Below are 14,063 nucleotides of genomic sequence, written 5' to 3'. Positions count from 1 at the left end.
ATAGTAATGTTGGTATTGTGTTATAGTTGGGAAAACTTGTCATTTTTTTTTTCAAAATCATTTAGTTCCTATTACATATTAGATATTGCCCTAGCCCTTGGGGGTACAGGGATGAGTGATTTTGGGGTGTTGCAAAGGGAACTGAAAGAAAGGTAATAGTTAAATTGAATGTTTCTCCATGCAATACTATAGATCATTTAACTCAAGTTTTAGAAATAATGTGTTATCACAGAAGCTGTTCATTTTTATGGGAAATGTAAATTATAGGTAAGGATAGAGAATATGAACATTCCAAATCTATCATCCACATTCAATAGCTTGGTGAATATCTTTTCAGATATGTACATATATATTCATATTTGCATAACATATAATAAGTGCCAATAATATATATATTATTCTTTTTACCTAATAGTATATTGTGACTACATTTCCAAATTGGTAAATATTTACCTATAGGATTACTTTTGATGGCCAAAATGTTATTCCATCATATGGAGGTATTAAGATTTGTTAACTGGTCACCCGTTGTTGAAAATTTAGGCTAAAATTGGCATCTTATGGCTAAATCTTTGCAACCATACTTGATAAATTTCCATAGTATATTTTTTTGAAAGTTTAGATTACTGGGTCAATGAGTATATGCATTATATAAACATTTTGATTGAGTCCATAACATATACTCACACAACAGAAAAGTGCGTAAATCTTAAGTGTAGTTTGATAAAATTGCACAAAGTGAATATCCACCATGTATCCATGCAGCAGTCAGCTGAAGAAACAGAATATTACCAGCAGCCCAGGAGCATAACCCCTTTCTAGAATCTACCACTATTGAAGGGTAACTACTATTGTGACTTAAAACACTGTAAGTTGTGCTGTTTTGAATTTTCTATATATAGATAGAATCAGAGCATGTGTACCACTTTCGCTGTGACTTTAAATTTTATTTTATTTTGTTATGTTAATCACCATGTTACATCATTAGTTTTTGATGTAGTGTTCCATGATTCATTGTTTGCGTATAACACCCAGTGCTCCATTCAGTACGTGCCCTCTTTAATACCCATCACCAGGCTAACCCATTCCCCCACCCCCCTCTCCTCTAGAACCCTCAGTTTGTTTCTCAGAGTCCATAGTCTCTCATGGTTCGTCTCCCGCTCCGATTCCCCCCACTTCATTTTTCCTTTCCTACTATCTTCTCTCTCTCTCTCTCTTTTTTTAAACATATAATGTATTATTTGTTTCAGAGGTACAGGTCTTTGATTCATCAGTCTTACACAATTCACAGTACTCACCGTAGCACATACCCTCCCCAATGTCTATCACCCAGGCCACCCCATCCCTCCCAACCCCCTCCACTCCAGCAACCCTCAGTTTGTTTCCTGAGATTAAGAATTCCCCTCTCTCTTTCAAATAAATAAGTAAAATCTTAAAAAAAAAAATAAATCTGGGTTTTTTTGTTTGTCTCTTTGTTTCTTTGTTTTGTTTTTTAGATTACACATATAAGTGAAATCATGTGGTATTTGTGTTTCTCTAACTAATTTCGCTTAGCATAATACCTTCTCGGTCCATCCATGTTGTTGTTGAATGGCAAGATTTCATTCTTTTTTATCCTGAGTAATATTTCAGTGTGTGTGTGTGTGTGTGTGTGTACCACATCTTCTTTATCCATTCATCTATCGATGGGCACTTAGGTTGCTTCCATATCTTGATTATTATAAATAATGCTGCAATAAACATGGGTGCATGTATCTTTTCAAATTAGTGGTTTTGTTTTCTTGGGTAAATACCCTATGGAATTAGTAGATCATATAGTATTTCTATTTTTAACTTCTTGAGGAACTGCCCTACTGTTTTCCACAGTGGCTGCACCAATTTACATTCCCACCAACAGCCCAAGTATTCCTTTTTCTTCACATCCTCGTCAATGCTTATTATTTCTTGCCTCTTTGATTCTAGCAATTCTGACAGGTGTAAGGTAATATCTTATTATGGTTGTGATACTAAAATTTTAAACTTCTCATATTAAGTTTCTGCCTATCTGTGGTGCTTAAAAAGCCTTCTTCACATCCCAGTTTTATAAACACTTGTATATGTTGGTGGGATTTTATTCTTCTTCCTCCTAACCACCCCCCAACCCCCTGCACTGATCTTTGTGATTACATCTGCTTACATGGAAAACCCCCACCAAATGATGTTATGTTATGTTTGCCTTAAACAATCATAAGTATTTTAAAGGAATTTGGAGGGAAAAGGTAATCTTTTGTATTTACCAAACTATTGATCATTTCTGTTGTTTTTCTGTTATTTTTGATTTTTCAGGTTTCCTCCCAGTATTATTGCTCACCAACCTGAAGAACTACCTTTAACATCTCTTCTAAAAAGTCTTTTGGCAATGAATTCTTTTAGTTTTCCTTTACTTGAAACTATCTTTATTTTGCCTTCATTCCTGAAGGATATTTTTGCTGGATATAGAATTTTGAAAGGTTTTTCCCCGCTCCAGTGTTTTTTTCTTTTCCATCTGAACTTCCAGTTATGTGTATGTTAGATGCACAGGTCCCTGAGACTCTTGCATTTTATTTCAATCTTTTTCCCTGATTTTTCAAATTAGGTACTTTCTATTGACTTATCTTCACATTCAGTGATTTTTTTTTTTTCTCTCTGTCATCTCCATTCTGCAGTTCACCGCAGGGAGTTTTTTTGTTTTGGTTATTGTATTTTTTAATTCTAAAATTTCCATTAGTTGTTTGTTTGTTTGTTTGTAGTTTCTTTTCTCTACGAGAATTCCTATCGTTCACTTCATTTCAGTGTGTTTTCTCTAACTTCATCTCTGTCACCTCATAATGACATAGTTAGAATTCCTGTCTTAAAGTCCTTGTCTCGTAATACCAGCTTCTGGGCCATCCCATAATTGACATGTGAGCAGTAGCTCTTCTCTTGAAAGTTAAAGACATTTTCCTGGTTCTTTGTATGTTGAATAATTTTTTATTGTGTTCTGGATGTTATGCATGTTATGTTGTGTGTCCTCTCGGCCCTATTATAATCATCTGGGGAATGTTGTTGATGTTTGGTGTGAGCGGGCAGTCGACCAATTAAAGCCAAAACATTAAGTTCTGTCAGCCGTGTCTGGGCAGGCGGTGGTTCACATCTCAGTCTCGTTCTCTAAACATTTGCTATAGTGTTTTGGGCTCTCATGCACATATGCTGTTCTTAGTGATTAGTCTGACTTGTAGAGGTTTTTCAAATCTCTGCTTTGTTCTTGAGATCTTGTTGATTTTAGGTTTTTGAGGCCTGTGCCAGTGATTCAGATTTTAGTTCCATTCTCTCAGCCTTTGTTTTGTTAATTTGGATCTAACCTGTAGTTCAGAGGTCAGGCTGAGACTTGTGCAGGCTCATACAAAGAAGTAGGGTTCCTCTCCTCCCCCATATGTATCACACATACTCCATTATTTTCAGTTGAAAATTATTAGTTCTATCTAAGGTTAGTTATTCGCTGATTTCATAAAGTGTCCTGACGACATAATAAGACTAGCTCAATTTAGTAAACTGAAGACTGAAAATTATAACTAAAATTTATTGAAAACCTGCTATATGACAGACCTGTGCTAGGTAAGGGGCACAACAATATGAATTACACATAGGCTTTGCTCTTAGAAAACACTGCAATCTGGTAGCGTGAGTAACTATAAGATAGTATGGTTAAGTACTGTAATAGAATTGTATATAATAAGCACATTCTCTTAGCAAATGTTTATTGTGTACTATGGGCCAGGCACTGCTCTGGAGACTGGTGAACAAGACTGGCATACAGGAATAAATTTAAGAAAACAATTGAATTAGTCTGTGGAGGGATACCAGGAAACCAACTGAAAGAAGTCATGTTTTAGAAATGTTCTGATTAACTACATGGTTTTCTATAATCTGTATCTGAGTACTGCATTGCTTTATATTTGTCTGTTTCACAGTATTATAAATAGTACTTTGATTCTCTCTTGGTATCTAAAATATAATGAACCTCAGTGTTAAATATTGAACTTGTTTTGGGCCCAATCCATATTAACCTCACAGATCAATAAAACTTCACATTCTCAACAAAAAGCAGCAGAGTACATAAATTAGCTTTAGAGTGATTTTTCAGTCATCGGTGTCCTATTTTTAACACTTTATAAGCTTTTTTTATTGCCAGTTTTAAAAATAGATTAGGCTAATTCCATTAGTGAAAGAAAAAGGGATGGTATCATTTAAATTTTAAACAAAAAGAAGTGAAAATTACATATCCTCATCTGAATATTCATCTTTTAGAGACCTTTTTGTACTATCACAGTAATCTTTAGAGTGACCTCAGAGGTTCTCCTTTGGGTATTTGTTTAAACATAAGTTTTATTTGAGTACTATTATATATTTTTCATTTATCTTCAGGAAAAAAAAATGTGACATTTAAAAATTCCGTTGATCTCATCACAAAAATGTTCATAGTACTTTGCTTTAAAATTAGATGCACAAGGTCAGAAGAAATTAAATGAGATCTTTGTATAAAAGAGTATGTTTAAGTTAAATTTATTGCTCTGTAACAAACCACCCTAAAACTGAGTGCCTTGAAGTCACAATCATTTAGATTTATTTGTGTATGATTCTGCAGTCTGGACTGGACTTATCCTCTAGTTCTCTTCTGGTTTCTCCCTGGGTCTCTCAGGCTGCTGCAGTTGTCTGGTTTGACTGGAGCAAAGAGCTCCAAGATGGCTCAGCTTGCACAGCGGCCTCTCTTTGGGAGAGCATGGGTCAGGTAGGGGCTGGCTGAGGCCTCGTCCTTAATGTGGTCTCTCACTTTTCAGTAGTCTACCACAGTCATTTCTCTCATAAAACACATATTGATTATTTGATTAGCCTTGTTGCCCTTATTATTATATTGTTTCTGTGGGGGAAAGCCAAATTATATTAATTTATTTTTACATGTAACATCTTTTCCAGGAAAAAATAGTGGCCTGTCATAAATTTAAGAGGTATCTAGTCTTTGAAATGGTTTCTTGTTGCCATGTCTTGAAATACTGAATAATTAATTGTTATGTCATGTAATTAGTTTAATAATTATTTATATTCCCTTTTTTTCTTTTAATAGGCAATTGCTGGCTACTTTGATATATATTTTGAGAAGGATTGTCACAGCAGGGTAAGTATCATGAGTTTTCTCATAAGAATTAATTATGTGAAATACATTGTATTTTATTTTTGTGCCCCAAGGTATTTGATCATAAGCATTTTGCTGTTGTAAGCAATTGGAGCTTGTATTTGATGGAGTAGATTAATGTAGCATGATATTAAAAATCAGATACTTTTGAACTCTACCAATGCAGGTCGTGTTCTCCACGGGCCCCCAGAGTGCCAGAACACACTGGAAACAAACAATATTTCTATTGGAAAAGCCATTTTCAGTTAAAGCAGGTAAGAAAGAGGGCGCCTGGGTGGCTCAATCGGTTAAGTGTCTGCCTTCGGCTCAGGTCATGATCCTCGGGTCCTGGGATCAAGTCCCACATCGGACTCCTTGCTCTGCGGGGAGCCTGCTTCTCCCTCTCCTCCCCACTTGTGCTCTCTCTCACTATCTCTGTTTCTCTCTCTCAAATAAATAAATAAAATATTAAAAAAAAATTTTTTTAATTAAAAAAAAAGCAGGTAAGAAAGAAAAGGGGGAGAAATGAATTACTCATTTTGAAGTAAACAATATTCCTTCATTCTACAATGACTTTTTGTGTGTCCACTGTATTTGAAGCAATATAACAGATGCTAAGTAAGGTAAGATGTTCTTAGAGCTGCATAAGTTTTAGATGGCATATCATTTCATTAAAGTGGTGATTTAAAGAAAACTCTAGATTAGATTTATAATTCCTGCCACTTAAAATGTGCTTTAGTATGTAGCTTTTGAGTACCACAAAAAAATTCTGAAAACTTTTCTTTAAGCAGTAACTAATACATTACTAAGTTGCAAACATAACTAAAAATACTTTCACCTCCAAAGTGACTGAAGAGAAATATCACCCATAGAGGTGAAGTGTAAATTAAAGAGAATGCCATTCAGTAGTTACGGTGTTCAGTATATATGTCTAGGGGGCTCTCCACTGTCTCCACCTGCTCAAATCTTAGTGCTCAAGGACTGGCCTAATTCCACATTCCTCTGTCTTACACCGCATTGATTGCTCACTCTGATGAGAACCTACAGTTCTTATGTACCTACACCCTTAGCTCCAAAGGTTAGAATTTAACTATGGAACCTTTTTTTATTTAAATTGTTTATTACATATAAGTTGTCCTCCCCCACCTTCACTGAAAGCTTTCTGACTATATGAAACCTGAATGTACAACAAACTTCAATGAAAAGATACTCAACATCACTAGTAACCAGGGAGAGAGGCCAGTTAAAACTATGTAAGAAACTGTTTCTTATCCATCACTACAGGAAAAAAACATAAAATTTAACAAGGCTAAGTGCCTGCAATTGTGTAGCCAAATGGAACTTTTATACTCTTCTGCTGGTAGTCTTTATTGGTACAACTTCAGAGAACAGTTTGCTACCATCAAGTTAAGAATAGATGTATAAATATCCATCACTAAAACCATTTTTTTCTAGGCATGTATTGTGAACAATCTCCCCTGCAGCCTGTCTACAACAATCTTAACAAAAGTATGGTTTGTAGAAGTGAAATATTGGAGGCAACCTGAATGTCCATTAAAAAAGATATATGGTAGTTGCATACAGTAAAATCTCTGTAACAGATAAATCATATATTTGTGAATATCAGAAGCAACATTAAGCAAAAAAAGTTGCAGAATGATTCCTACAATACATTGTTTATATGGAGTTTAAAGACAATGAAACAGTTACACATACACATGTAGTAAAATAAGAAGCGATACTTAAAGGATGATAACTGCGGAATTCAGTATAGTGGCTACCCCTGAGGAGAGATAGAAATAGGAGCACGGAAGGTAAAGAGGGTTCAGTGCCATAGATCTGAATTATTCCTTTTAGATTGAGGGAACTGTGGGAGAATGTTAAGATTTGACAAAACTGAGTGGTGGGTCCAGGTGGTCATTATATTGTTCTCTATATGTTTAAAATATTCCATAAAATTCAATTATAGTTTGATTTCACTGTTGATGCATAAATTGAATTTAGTAGATGCAGATAAACACTATTAGAGTAAAGCAGCACCTTGTTGTCATGTTTTCACTTTAAGATTGCAATGCTGTGGAAATAAAACCTTGATGGTGTCATTTTCTTTCTCCAAAAAGCTTGAGCACAGCAAAACTGAAGTGTGGTGAACACAAATGAAATTTTATTACATTTTCATTTGTTTTTGTTTGATTGATTGGTTGGGTTTTGTATAGCTTTGGTATTTGGACTGATATTTGGAAACTTGAAAATGTTGCTTTCTTCTTCATGGTAACCATTTTATTATCTTAATGCTAAATTTTAAGGGTAGTGCTAATTCATTCATGTTTTAATCTTGAGGGAGACTTAAAATAGCATTTGAATTTTCTCCTACCTAATTACAACAAAATATTATTTTGTCTAGTGAAATTTTGAAATCCTAACTAGTCATTACCCAGTAATCCTTAGAGTAACTGATTCAGCTTTTTTAGAATACTATGAAGGAGGTGTGTGATTTTAATATTGCCTTCTTGTCTACATTCTGTATTTCTTTCACTGCCATTATATATGTGCTGGTATTTAAATAGCAAGACCAGTACACCACAAAATTTTGGAATCCCCTAAAATATAACCGGGAAAGACTTGAAAGGGAAATTTCAAAGTAAGGAAAATTCTCAGCTATGATAGTATAAATATGGAGGGATTATATAAGGAAATACAACACTTTTTTTTTTTTTAACCTTGCTAAACTCTGATGCTAGTACTAATGAATAGAAGCCAGAAGTTGGAGGGCAGAGTACTGAAGAAGACATGCTAATCAGAAAAAGCCTCCAGAAATCTACACACAATGTCCCCTTAAGTTTTAGATGAGTACTAAGATGTATGCATATAGGATGAAATGCCTGAGGTCAAGCAAAGCATCTGGGGCAGCTGTGAACAAATAGTTCTCAGAGTTTACATGGGGCTGTGGGGTATGAGTTTCAACCAGCTAGAGTGGGGACTCCTTTTGGAATCAATATATGCAGTCCAAAAAGACCATAGCGTCATAGTGGGAATAAACTATCCCTAAAATAAAGGCTAACCTGTATGCTCCTTAACAAAGCTTAAAAACAAGCCTTAAAAGAAAAAAAAAAAATGGACCCAAGTAACTTTATTGGCAACAAAGGAAAACAAAAAACCCTTGAACAACATAAAATTCGTCATGGCCAAAATTTCCAATAAAGCACTGAATGCAGGAAAATATCAGTTGATAGAAACAGACCCAGAAATGAAATTAGCACACAAGCATGTTGAAACTACTAACTACTTTTATATGAGAATATATTTACAATCCAAAAAGAACTTCTAGAGATGGAAATTATAATATCTGAAGTGAAAATGTCATTCGATGCAATTAACAGAAAAAACAGGTCAGTGTTCTTGAAGATGCAGCATAAATGTATCCAAAATGAAGCACAGAGAGGGGAAAAAAAGATTTTTTAAAGAAACATATCCACAGTATCCTGTGGGAAAATATGAAGCACTCTAATTTAAATGTAATAAAAGAAGTCCCTGCAAGAAGCCGGGGCAGAAAATATGTTTGAAGATACAATAATGGCCAAATTTTTCTTTCATTTGATAAAAGCTATAACCCACAGATTGTAGAAACTCAGTGAACCCTAGGTAAGATTGACACAAAGAAAACAACACCAAGACATATTGCAAACAAAGTGCCAATAAGTAGTGATAATAATATAAAGTCTTAACATGAACCAGAGAAAAATTAAACAGAGGAACAAAGAAAGAATAATTTCAGAATATTCTTAAGAAACTATGTAAGCCAGATGATAAATGACATTCTCAAAGTGCTAAAAACAACTGTCAACCTAGATTCTATATTTAGAATATATTTCAAAAATGAAGGCTAAATAAAACTTGCCCAGAAGAAGAACACTGCAAGAATTCATCTCCAGCAGACCATCAATACAAGATAAAGTAAGTTCCTCAAGTGAAAGGAAAATATCACCAAATGGAAACTTGAATCTAAACAAAGGAATGGGAAATGTCAGAAATAGTAAATGTGTGAGTTCCTAAAAAAGACTTTATTTTCTCACTTTTTAATTTTTAAAAGATAATTGACTAAAGTAAAAATAATGTATTACGGATTTCAAAACATAGCAACATAAAATGTATGGCAGTAATCAAAAAAAATTAATGAGAAAATGGAAATATATTAAGTTCTTACACTGGACATGAAGCAATTTAATGGTAAATTATGATAAATATGTATATTGTAAACACTAGAGGAACAGGTAAGAAAAAAGTTTAAGCTACAAAATAAAGCTGATAAGCTATTAGTGAAGATAAAATGGAATCTCAAGCAAAAGATTTAGTTCAAAAGAAGATGCAAACATAAAGAAATAGAAAACAAAAGGTATGGGGCGCCTGGATGGCTCAGTCCCTTCGGCTCAGGTCATGATCCCAGGGTCCTGGAATCAAGCCCAGCATCGGGCTCCCTGCTTGGTGGGGACTCTGCTTCTCTTGCTCCCCCTGCCACTCCCCCTGCTTGTGCTCTCTCTCCCCCTCCCTATCTCTCTCTTTCTTTCTCTCTCTGTCAAATAATAAAATTTAAAAAGAAAAGAAAAGAAATGGTGTGATGGTAGACTTAAATTCAAAATGAATGGTCTGTATATCCACATAATGGAATATTAGTGCTAAAACGAAATAAACTATGATGCTATGAAATGACATGGAGGAATCTTAAGTTCATATATCTGAGTGAAAGGAGCTAATCTGAAAAGGCTACACACTGTGTGATTCCAGCTACATGGCATTCTGGAAAAAGCAAAACTGCAGAATGAAAAAAGCAGTGGTTGCCAAGGGCAGGGGATACAAATAAGCAGAGCACAGAGGATTTTTAGGGCAGTGAAAATAAGCTCTCTCACCGAATGCAGCTTGAATAAACCAGAATGCAGGGAATAGCTATTTGAGATCTCTGAAAAGTAAATTGGAGAAGACCAGAATTCAAATACCTTGAACTGGTGATAAATTTATGATTTGTTTGCCTCCAATATCCCCCAGTCTGGTCTCCAGACAGCCTGAAACCCAGAATTAAGGCATCAGCGAAGACTAACTAGCTCCTCTAATTCTAACTTGAGGAATGGGGAAAGGATCTCCTAATGCTTAGGTAGAGAAATCCGCATTTTTCTTTTCTATATTTCTCTTTGTTCTCTTATACCCTCGCCCCCAAATAACCCCACAGTGGCAGCAGTGGGGACCCACAAACATCTTAAATTCTGAGGGATGGTAAGTAAATGAGTGGGTGTGGCTGTGTTCCAGTTAAACTTTATTTACAAAAACAGGCAGCCAGCCTCAAAGTCCTCCATAAAACAAATCTCCAGGCACAGATTGCTTCATTGCAAATACTTCCAACCACTTCAAAAAGAAATAACACCAATTCTATACAGTCTCTTCCAGAAAATAGAAGAGAGCTAATTTTATAAGGGCCTTAATACAAAAAACCAGACAAAAATTATACAAGAAAATTAAACTACAGAACAACATCTTTCATGAATATAGATGCACAAATTGTCAACAAAATACTAGCAAATTGAATCCAGCAATATTTTTTAAAAAGAACAATACACTATGACCAAGTGAGGTTTAGTCCAGGAATCCAAGACTGATTCAATAATACAAAATTTAAAAATATTGTAGAATTATTTAATACAGTCAACCGTGCTAACAATCTAAAGAAAAACCACATGGTCACATCAGTGGATGCAAAAAAGCATTTGACAAAATTCAGTATCTATTCGTGATAAATACTCATAGCATACTAGAAATAAAAGAGAACTTTCTGAACCTGATAATAGACATCCACACAAAGTCCACAGTTAGCATCATACTGAATGGAGCAAAACTGAATGCTTTTCCTCTGTTTGGGACAAGGCAAGAATGTTCACATTCACCACTCCTATTCTCTTATATTGAGGGTCTTAGCAAGTGATAAGGAATGAAAAAAGAATTAAAAGTCATTGGAAAGGAAGAAATAAAACTGTCATTATTTATAGATAACATGATTGTGTCCACAGTGGATTCTAAGGAATCTTCAGGAAAAACTACAGAACTAGTAAGAATTTAGCAAGGTAGAAATTGACAGGCTGATTCTAAAATTTGAATGCAAATGCAAAAGACCTGGAGTCACCAGGCAATTTTTCAAAGAATCATATTGGATTCTTTTACTATGTGATTTCTAAACTTATTAAAGAGTTCTGTTAAACCAGACAGTAAGGTTTTATACTATATAAAGACATAGAGATTAATATAACAAAAGAGAATCCAGAAATAGACCCACTTTTGTATAGTAATTATATTTTTCCAAAGGATCGATGTAATTCAATGGGAAAATGATAGTCTTTTCAAGAAATGGTGCTTAGAACAACTAAATGTTTGTACAGGAAAATAATCTCAATGCTTACCTTATACTATATTCAAGAACCAACTCTAAATGAGTCAAAACCCTAAATACAAATGTATAAAACTGCAAAATTTCTAGAAGATAACGTAAGAGATAATCTTTGAGATCTGGGGTAGGCAAAAGTTTACGAGGGTGAGGTAATGGTAAGACTCATTGAACTGCACATGTAAAATGTGCACGTTTTACTGTATGTAAATCATGCCTTACTAAAGTTAATTAAAAAAAAAAACACCTCACTGGACTATCAATATTTCCAGGATAAAATCCAAATTCCTTACGTTGGCCCTTTATAATCTGACCATTTTTCATCATTTCCAATCCCACTGTGTTACATTCCACATCATAAGCCCATCATATGCTCCAGCTCATATGGACTTTTACAGACTGCTCATTTTTTGGCTAACTTTGCTATCTTTTCTTACTCCTTGCCTTTGTCTAAGATAGTCTACATAGAAAGCTGTTTTGACCTCTTTCACTTGATAAATTTCAATTTTCTCTTTATTACCCAGCTTATTTCTATAAATCTTTCCTCACCTTAGAAAATTAATTGCTGTCTTCTTCGTTCTCTTAGATCAATTCATGCATACATCTGTTATCACATCTCAGTATGCTGTGATAAAGGGTTCTAATAGATGAGTTGTCTTTCTCCTTTTTGATCTGATGTAGTATTTGCCATATTGTAAATATTTTGCTGAATATACAAGTAAGTATAGTAATATGCATTGTCATTGAAATCTCATTTCCTCTAATCACCTTGGGTGACATCATGCCAAGGGCATTTACTGGCTGTTTTATTTGGTTTTCCCATTTTGTCAACTCTGATGTTCTCAAAAATTTTATCATACTATTGAACTTGAATAGATTGGTATTCAGATTTATCTTGGCATGTTTGAAGAGTTCTCTGTAGTTGGGTTTAATTAAAACTAAAAGTAGTTTTGGACTCATTATGCTCTAAAATTATTAGATAAAATTTAATAAAGCTGAATGTCTAATCAGAATAATTTACTGTGTGTATAAACCTTGTCTTAATATCCAGAAAGTAATATAAGATTTTTTAAATAAAATATTATAAATATGCCTTTCATCATGCTGCCTAGATTGTGGGGCATGGGGCAGGTGTGTGAATATCTTCAATAATGATAAATCTCTTTTTGCACCCTTCAGGGTAGACTTGATATTTAGAAAGTAAGAAAAGATGTTGTGTGAATAAGGAATTTCTCAGACTAAGAATTGTACATTTGGGGGCACCTGGGTGGCTCAGTTAGTTAAGCGGCTGTCTTCGGCTTGGGTCATGATCCCGGCGTCCTGGGATTGAGCCCTGCCTCGGGCTTCTAGCTTGTCGGGGAGCCTGCTTCTCCCTCTCCCTCTGCCTGCCTGCTGCTCCCCCTGCTTGTGCTCTCTCTCTCACTCTCTCTCTGTGTCAAATAAATAAAAATAAAATAAATTTAATTAAAAAAAAAAGAATTGTACATTTGGCCACAAACAAAATGGAACTATAAAATAATGAACCTAGTTTGTTTTGTTTTGGTGTTTGGCTTTTGTATTATATTTTATTCACAACCTAGATCTAAAAATATTTCAGAAGAAATGCTGTCAACATTTGAGCACTTGCAGCATTCTGGGAGTAACAAACCACCCTCCCAGAATGAATGCTTTTAACGTAGTTAAAGAACACTTAGTTTAAAGTTTAAATTCAATGTGTTTGTCCCCTTTCCTTTAATGTACAATTTTTTATTGTACAAACTTATATGGCAGTGTTTACTGTAAAAATCAAGATCTTTTTCATGTAATTTGGCTTTGAAAATATGACTAAAATCAGGCTATTTATTTTTCTTTCTCTTTATGTATCTAGTAAGCTTTTATATAATGGAAAATCCATTTCTCTTTTTTCTTTCATTCTTGAAGCTGTAATAGTGATAATAATGATTTTTAAATTTTCCCCCTTCTGGGGCAATGAAATTTCATTGCTCGGGAAGAAATTAATTTTAAAAAGCCACTATAACAGAACTGAAATCAGTTTTGTTCTTTGAACTGCAGCACTGCTTTGTGGTACTAATGGCCGTCTGCCGATGGTAAAAACAGGGTGATACAGCTCAGCTCCACAGAGAGTGTCCTTTGCAGCTCTCACCACCGTATACACGCTTAACAGCATCGGTCATTTCATATCTATTTGACACCGAGTAATTACTACGATCCATTCCAGTATTACAGCCACTGCCTTGGCATTTTTGTCAGGCCTAAACAATTGACGGGAGTTCGGCAGTGTGAATTACGTATTTATTTCTGTGACCCTTCATGCTATTTAATTAACTTTAAAAAGTGCTGTTTGCACCCTCATTTTGAAATTGAGATTATTACAGAAATAGTTACTTTGCTTGTATTTCAAGACATGAAAATTATACTAGCTTATAAGGTAATTACTGTTATGACTCTTTAATTATTCAATGTTTAATATTG

The 14,063-nt window shown here is 34.5% G+C and overlaps 1 protein-coding gene across 3 annotated transcripts in view; it reads left to right on the top strand.

Moving 5' to 3' along the window:
- PRMT3 (protein arginine methyltransferase 3) overlaps positions 1-14,063 on the top strand; it is a 139,148-nt gene that overhangs the window by 111,342 nt on the left and 13,743 nt on the right. For all 3 annotated transcript variants that reach the window (XR_010406921.1, XM_045894009.3, XM_064576731.1), the window contains exons 14-15: positions 5,120-5,170; positions 5,355-5,442. Coding sequence is in view for 2 of the 3 variants with exons in the window: in XM_045894009.3 (XP_045749965.1) it covers positions 5,120-5,170; positions 5,355-5,442 (139 nt within the window). In the remaining variant the exon portion in view is untranslated. The remainder of the gene's footprint in view (positions 1-5,119; positions 5,171-5,354; positions 5,443-14,063) is intronic.

Source organism: Mirounga angustirostris, unplaced genomic scaffold (genome assembly GCF_029215605.1).
Source record: "Mirounga angustirostris isolate CCGP_5_RB_7025 unplaced genomic scaffold, mMirAng1.0.hap1 SCAF_13, whole genome shotgun sequence".
Lineage (NCBI taxonomy): Eukaryota > Metazoa > Chordata > Mammalia > Carnivora > Phocidae > Mirounga > Mirounga angustirostris.
This window is presented reverse-complemented; position numbering and strand designations above follow the sequence as displayed.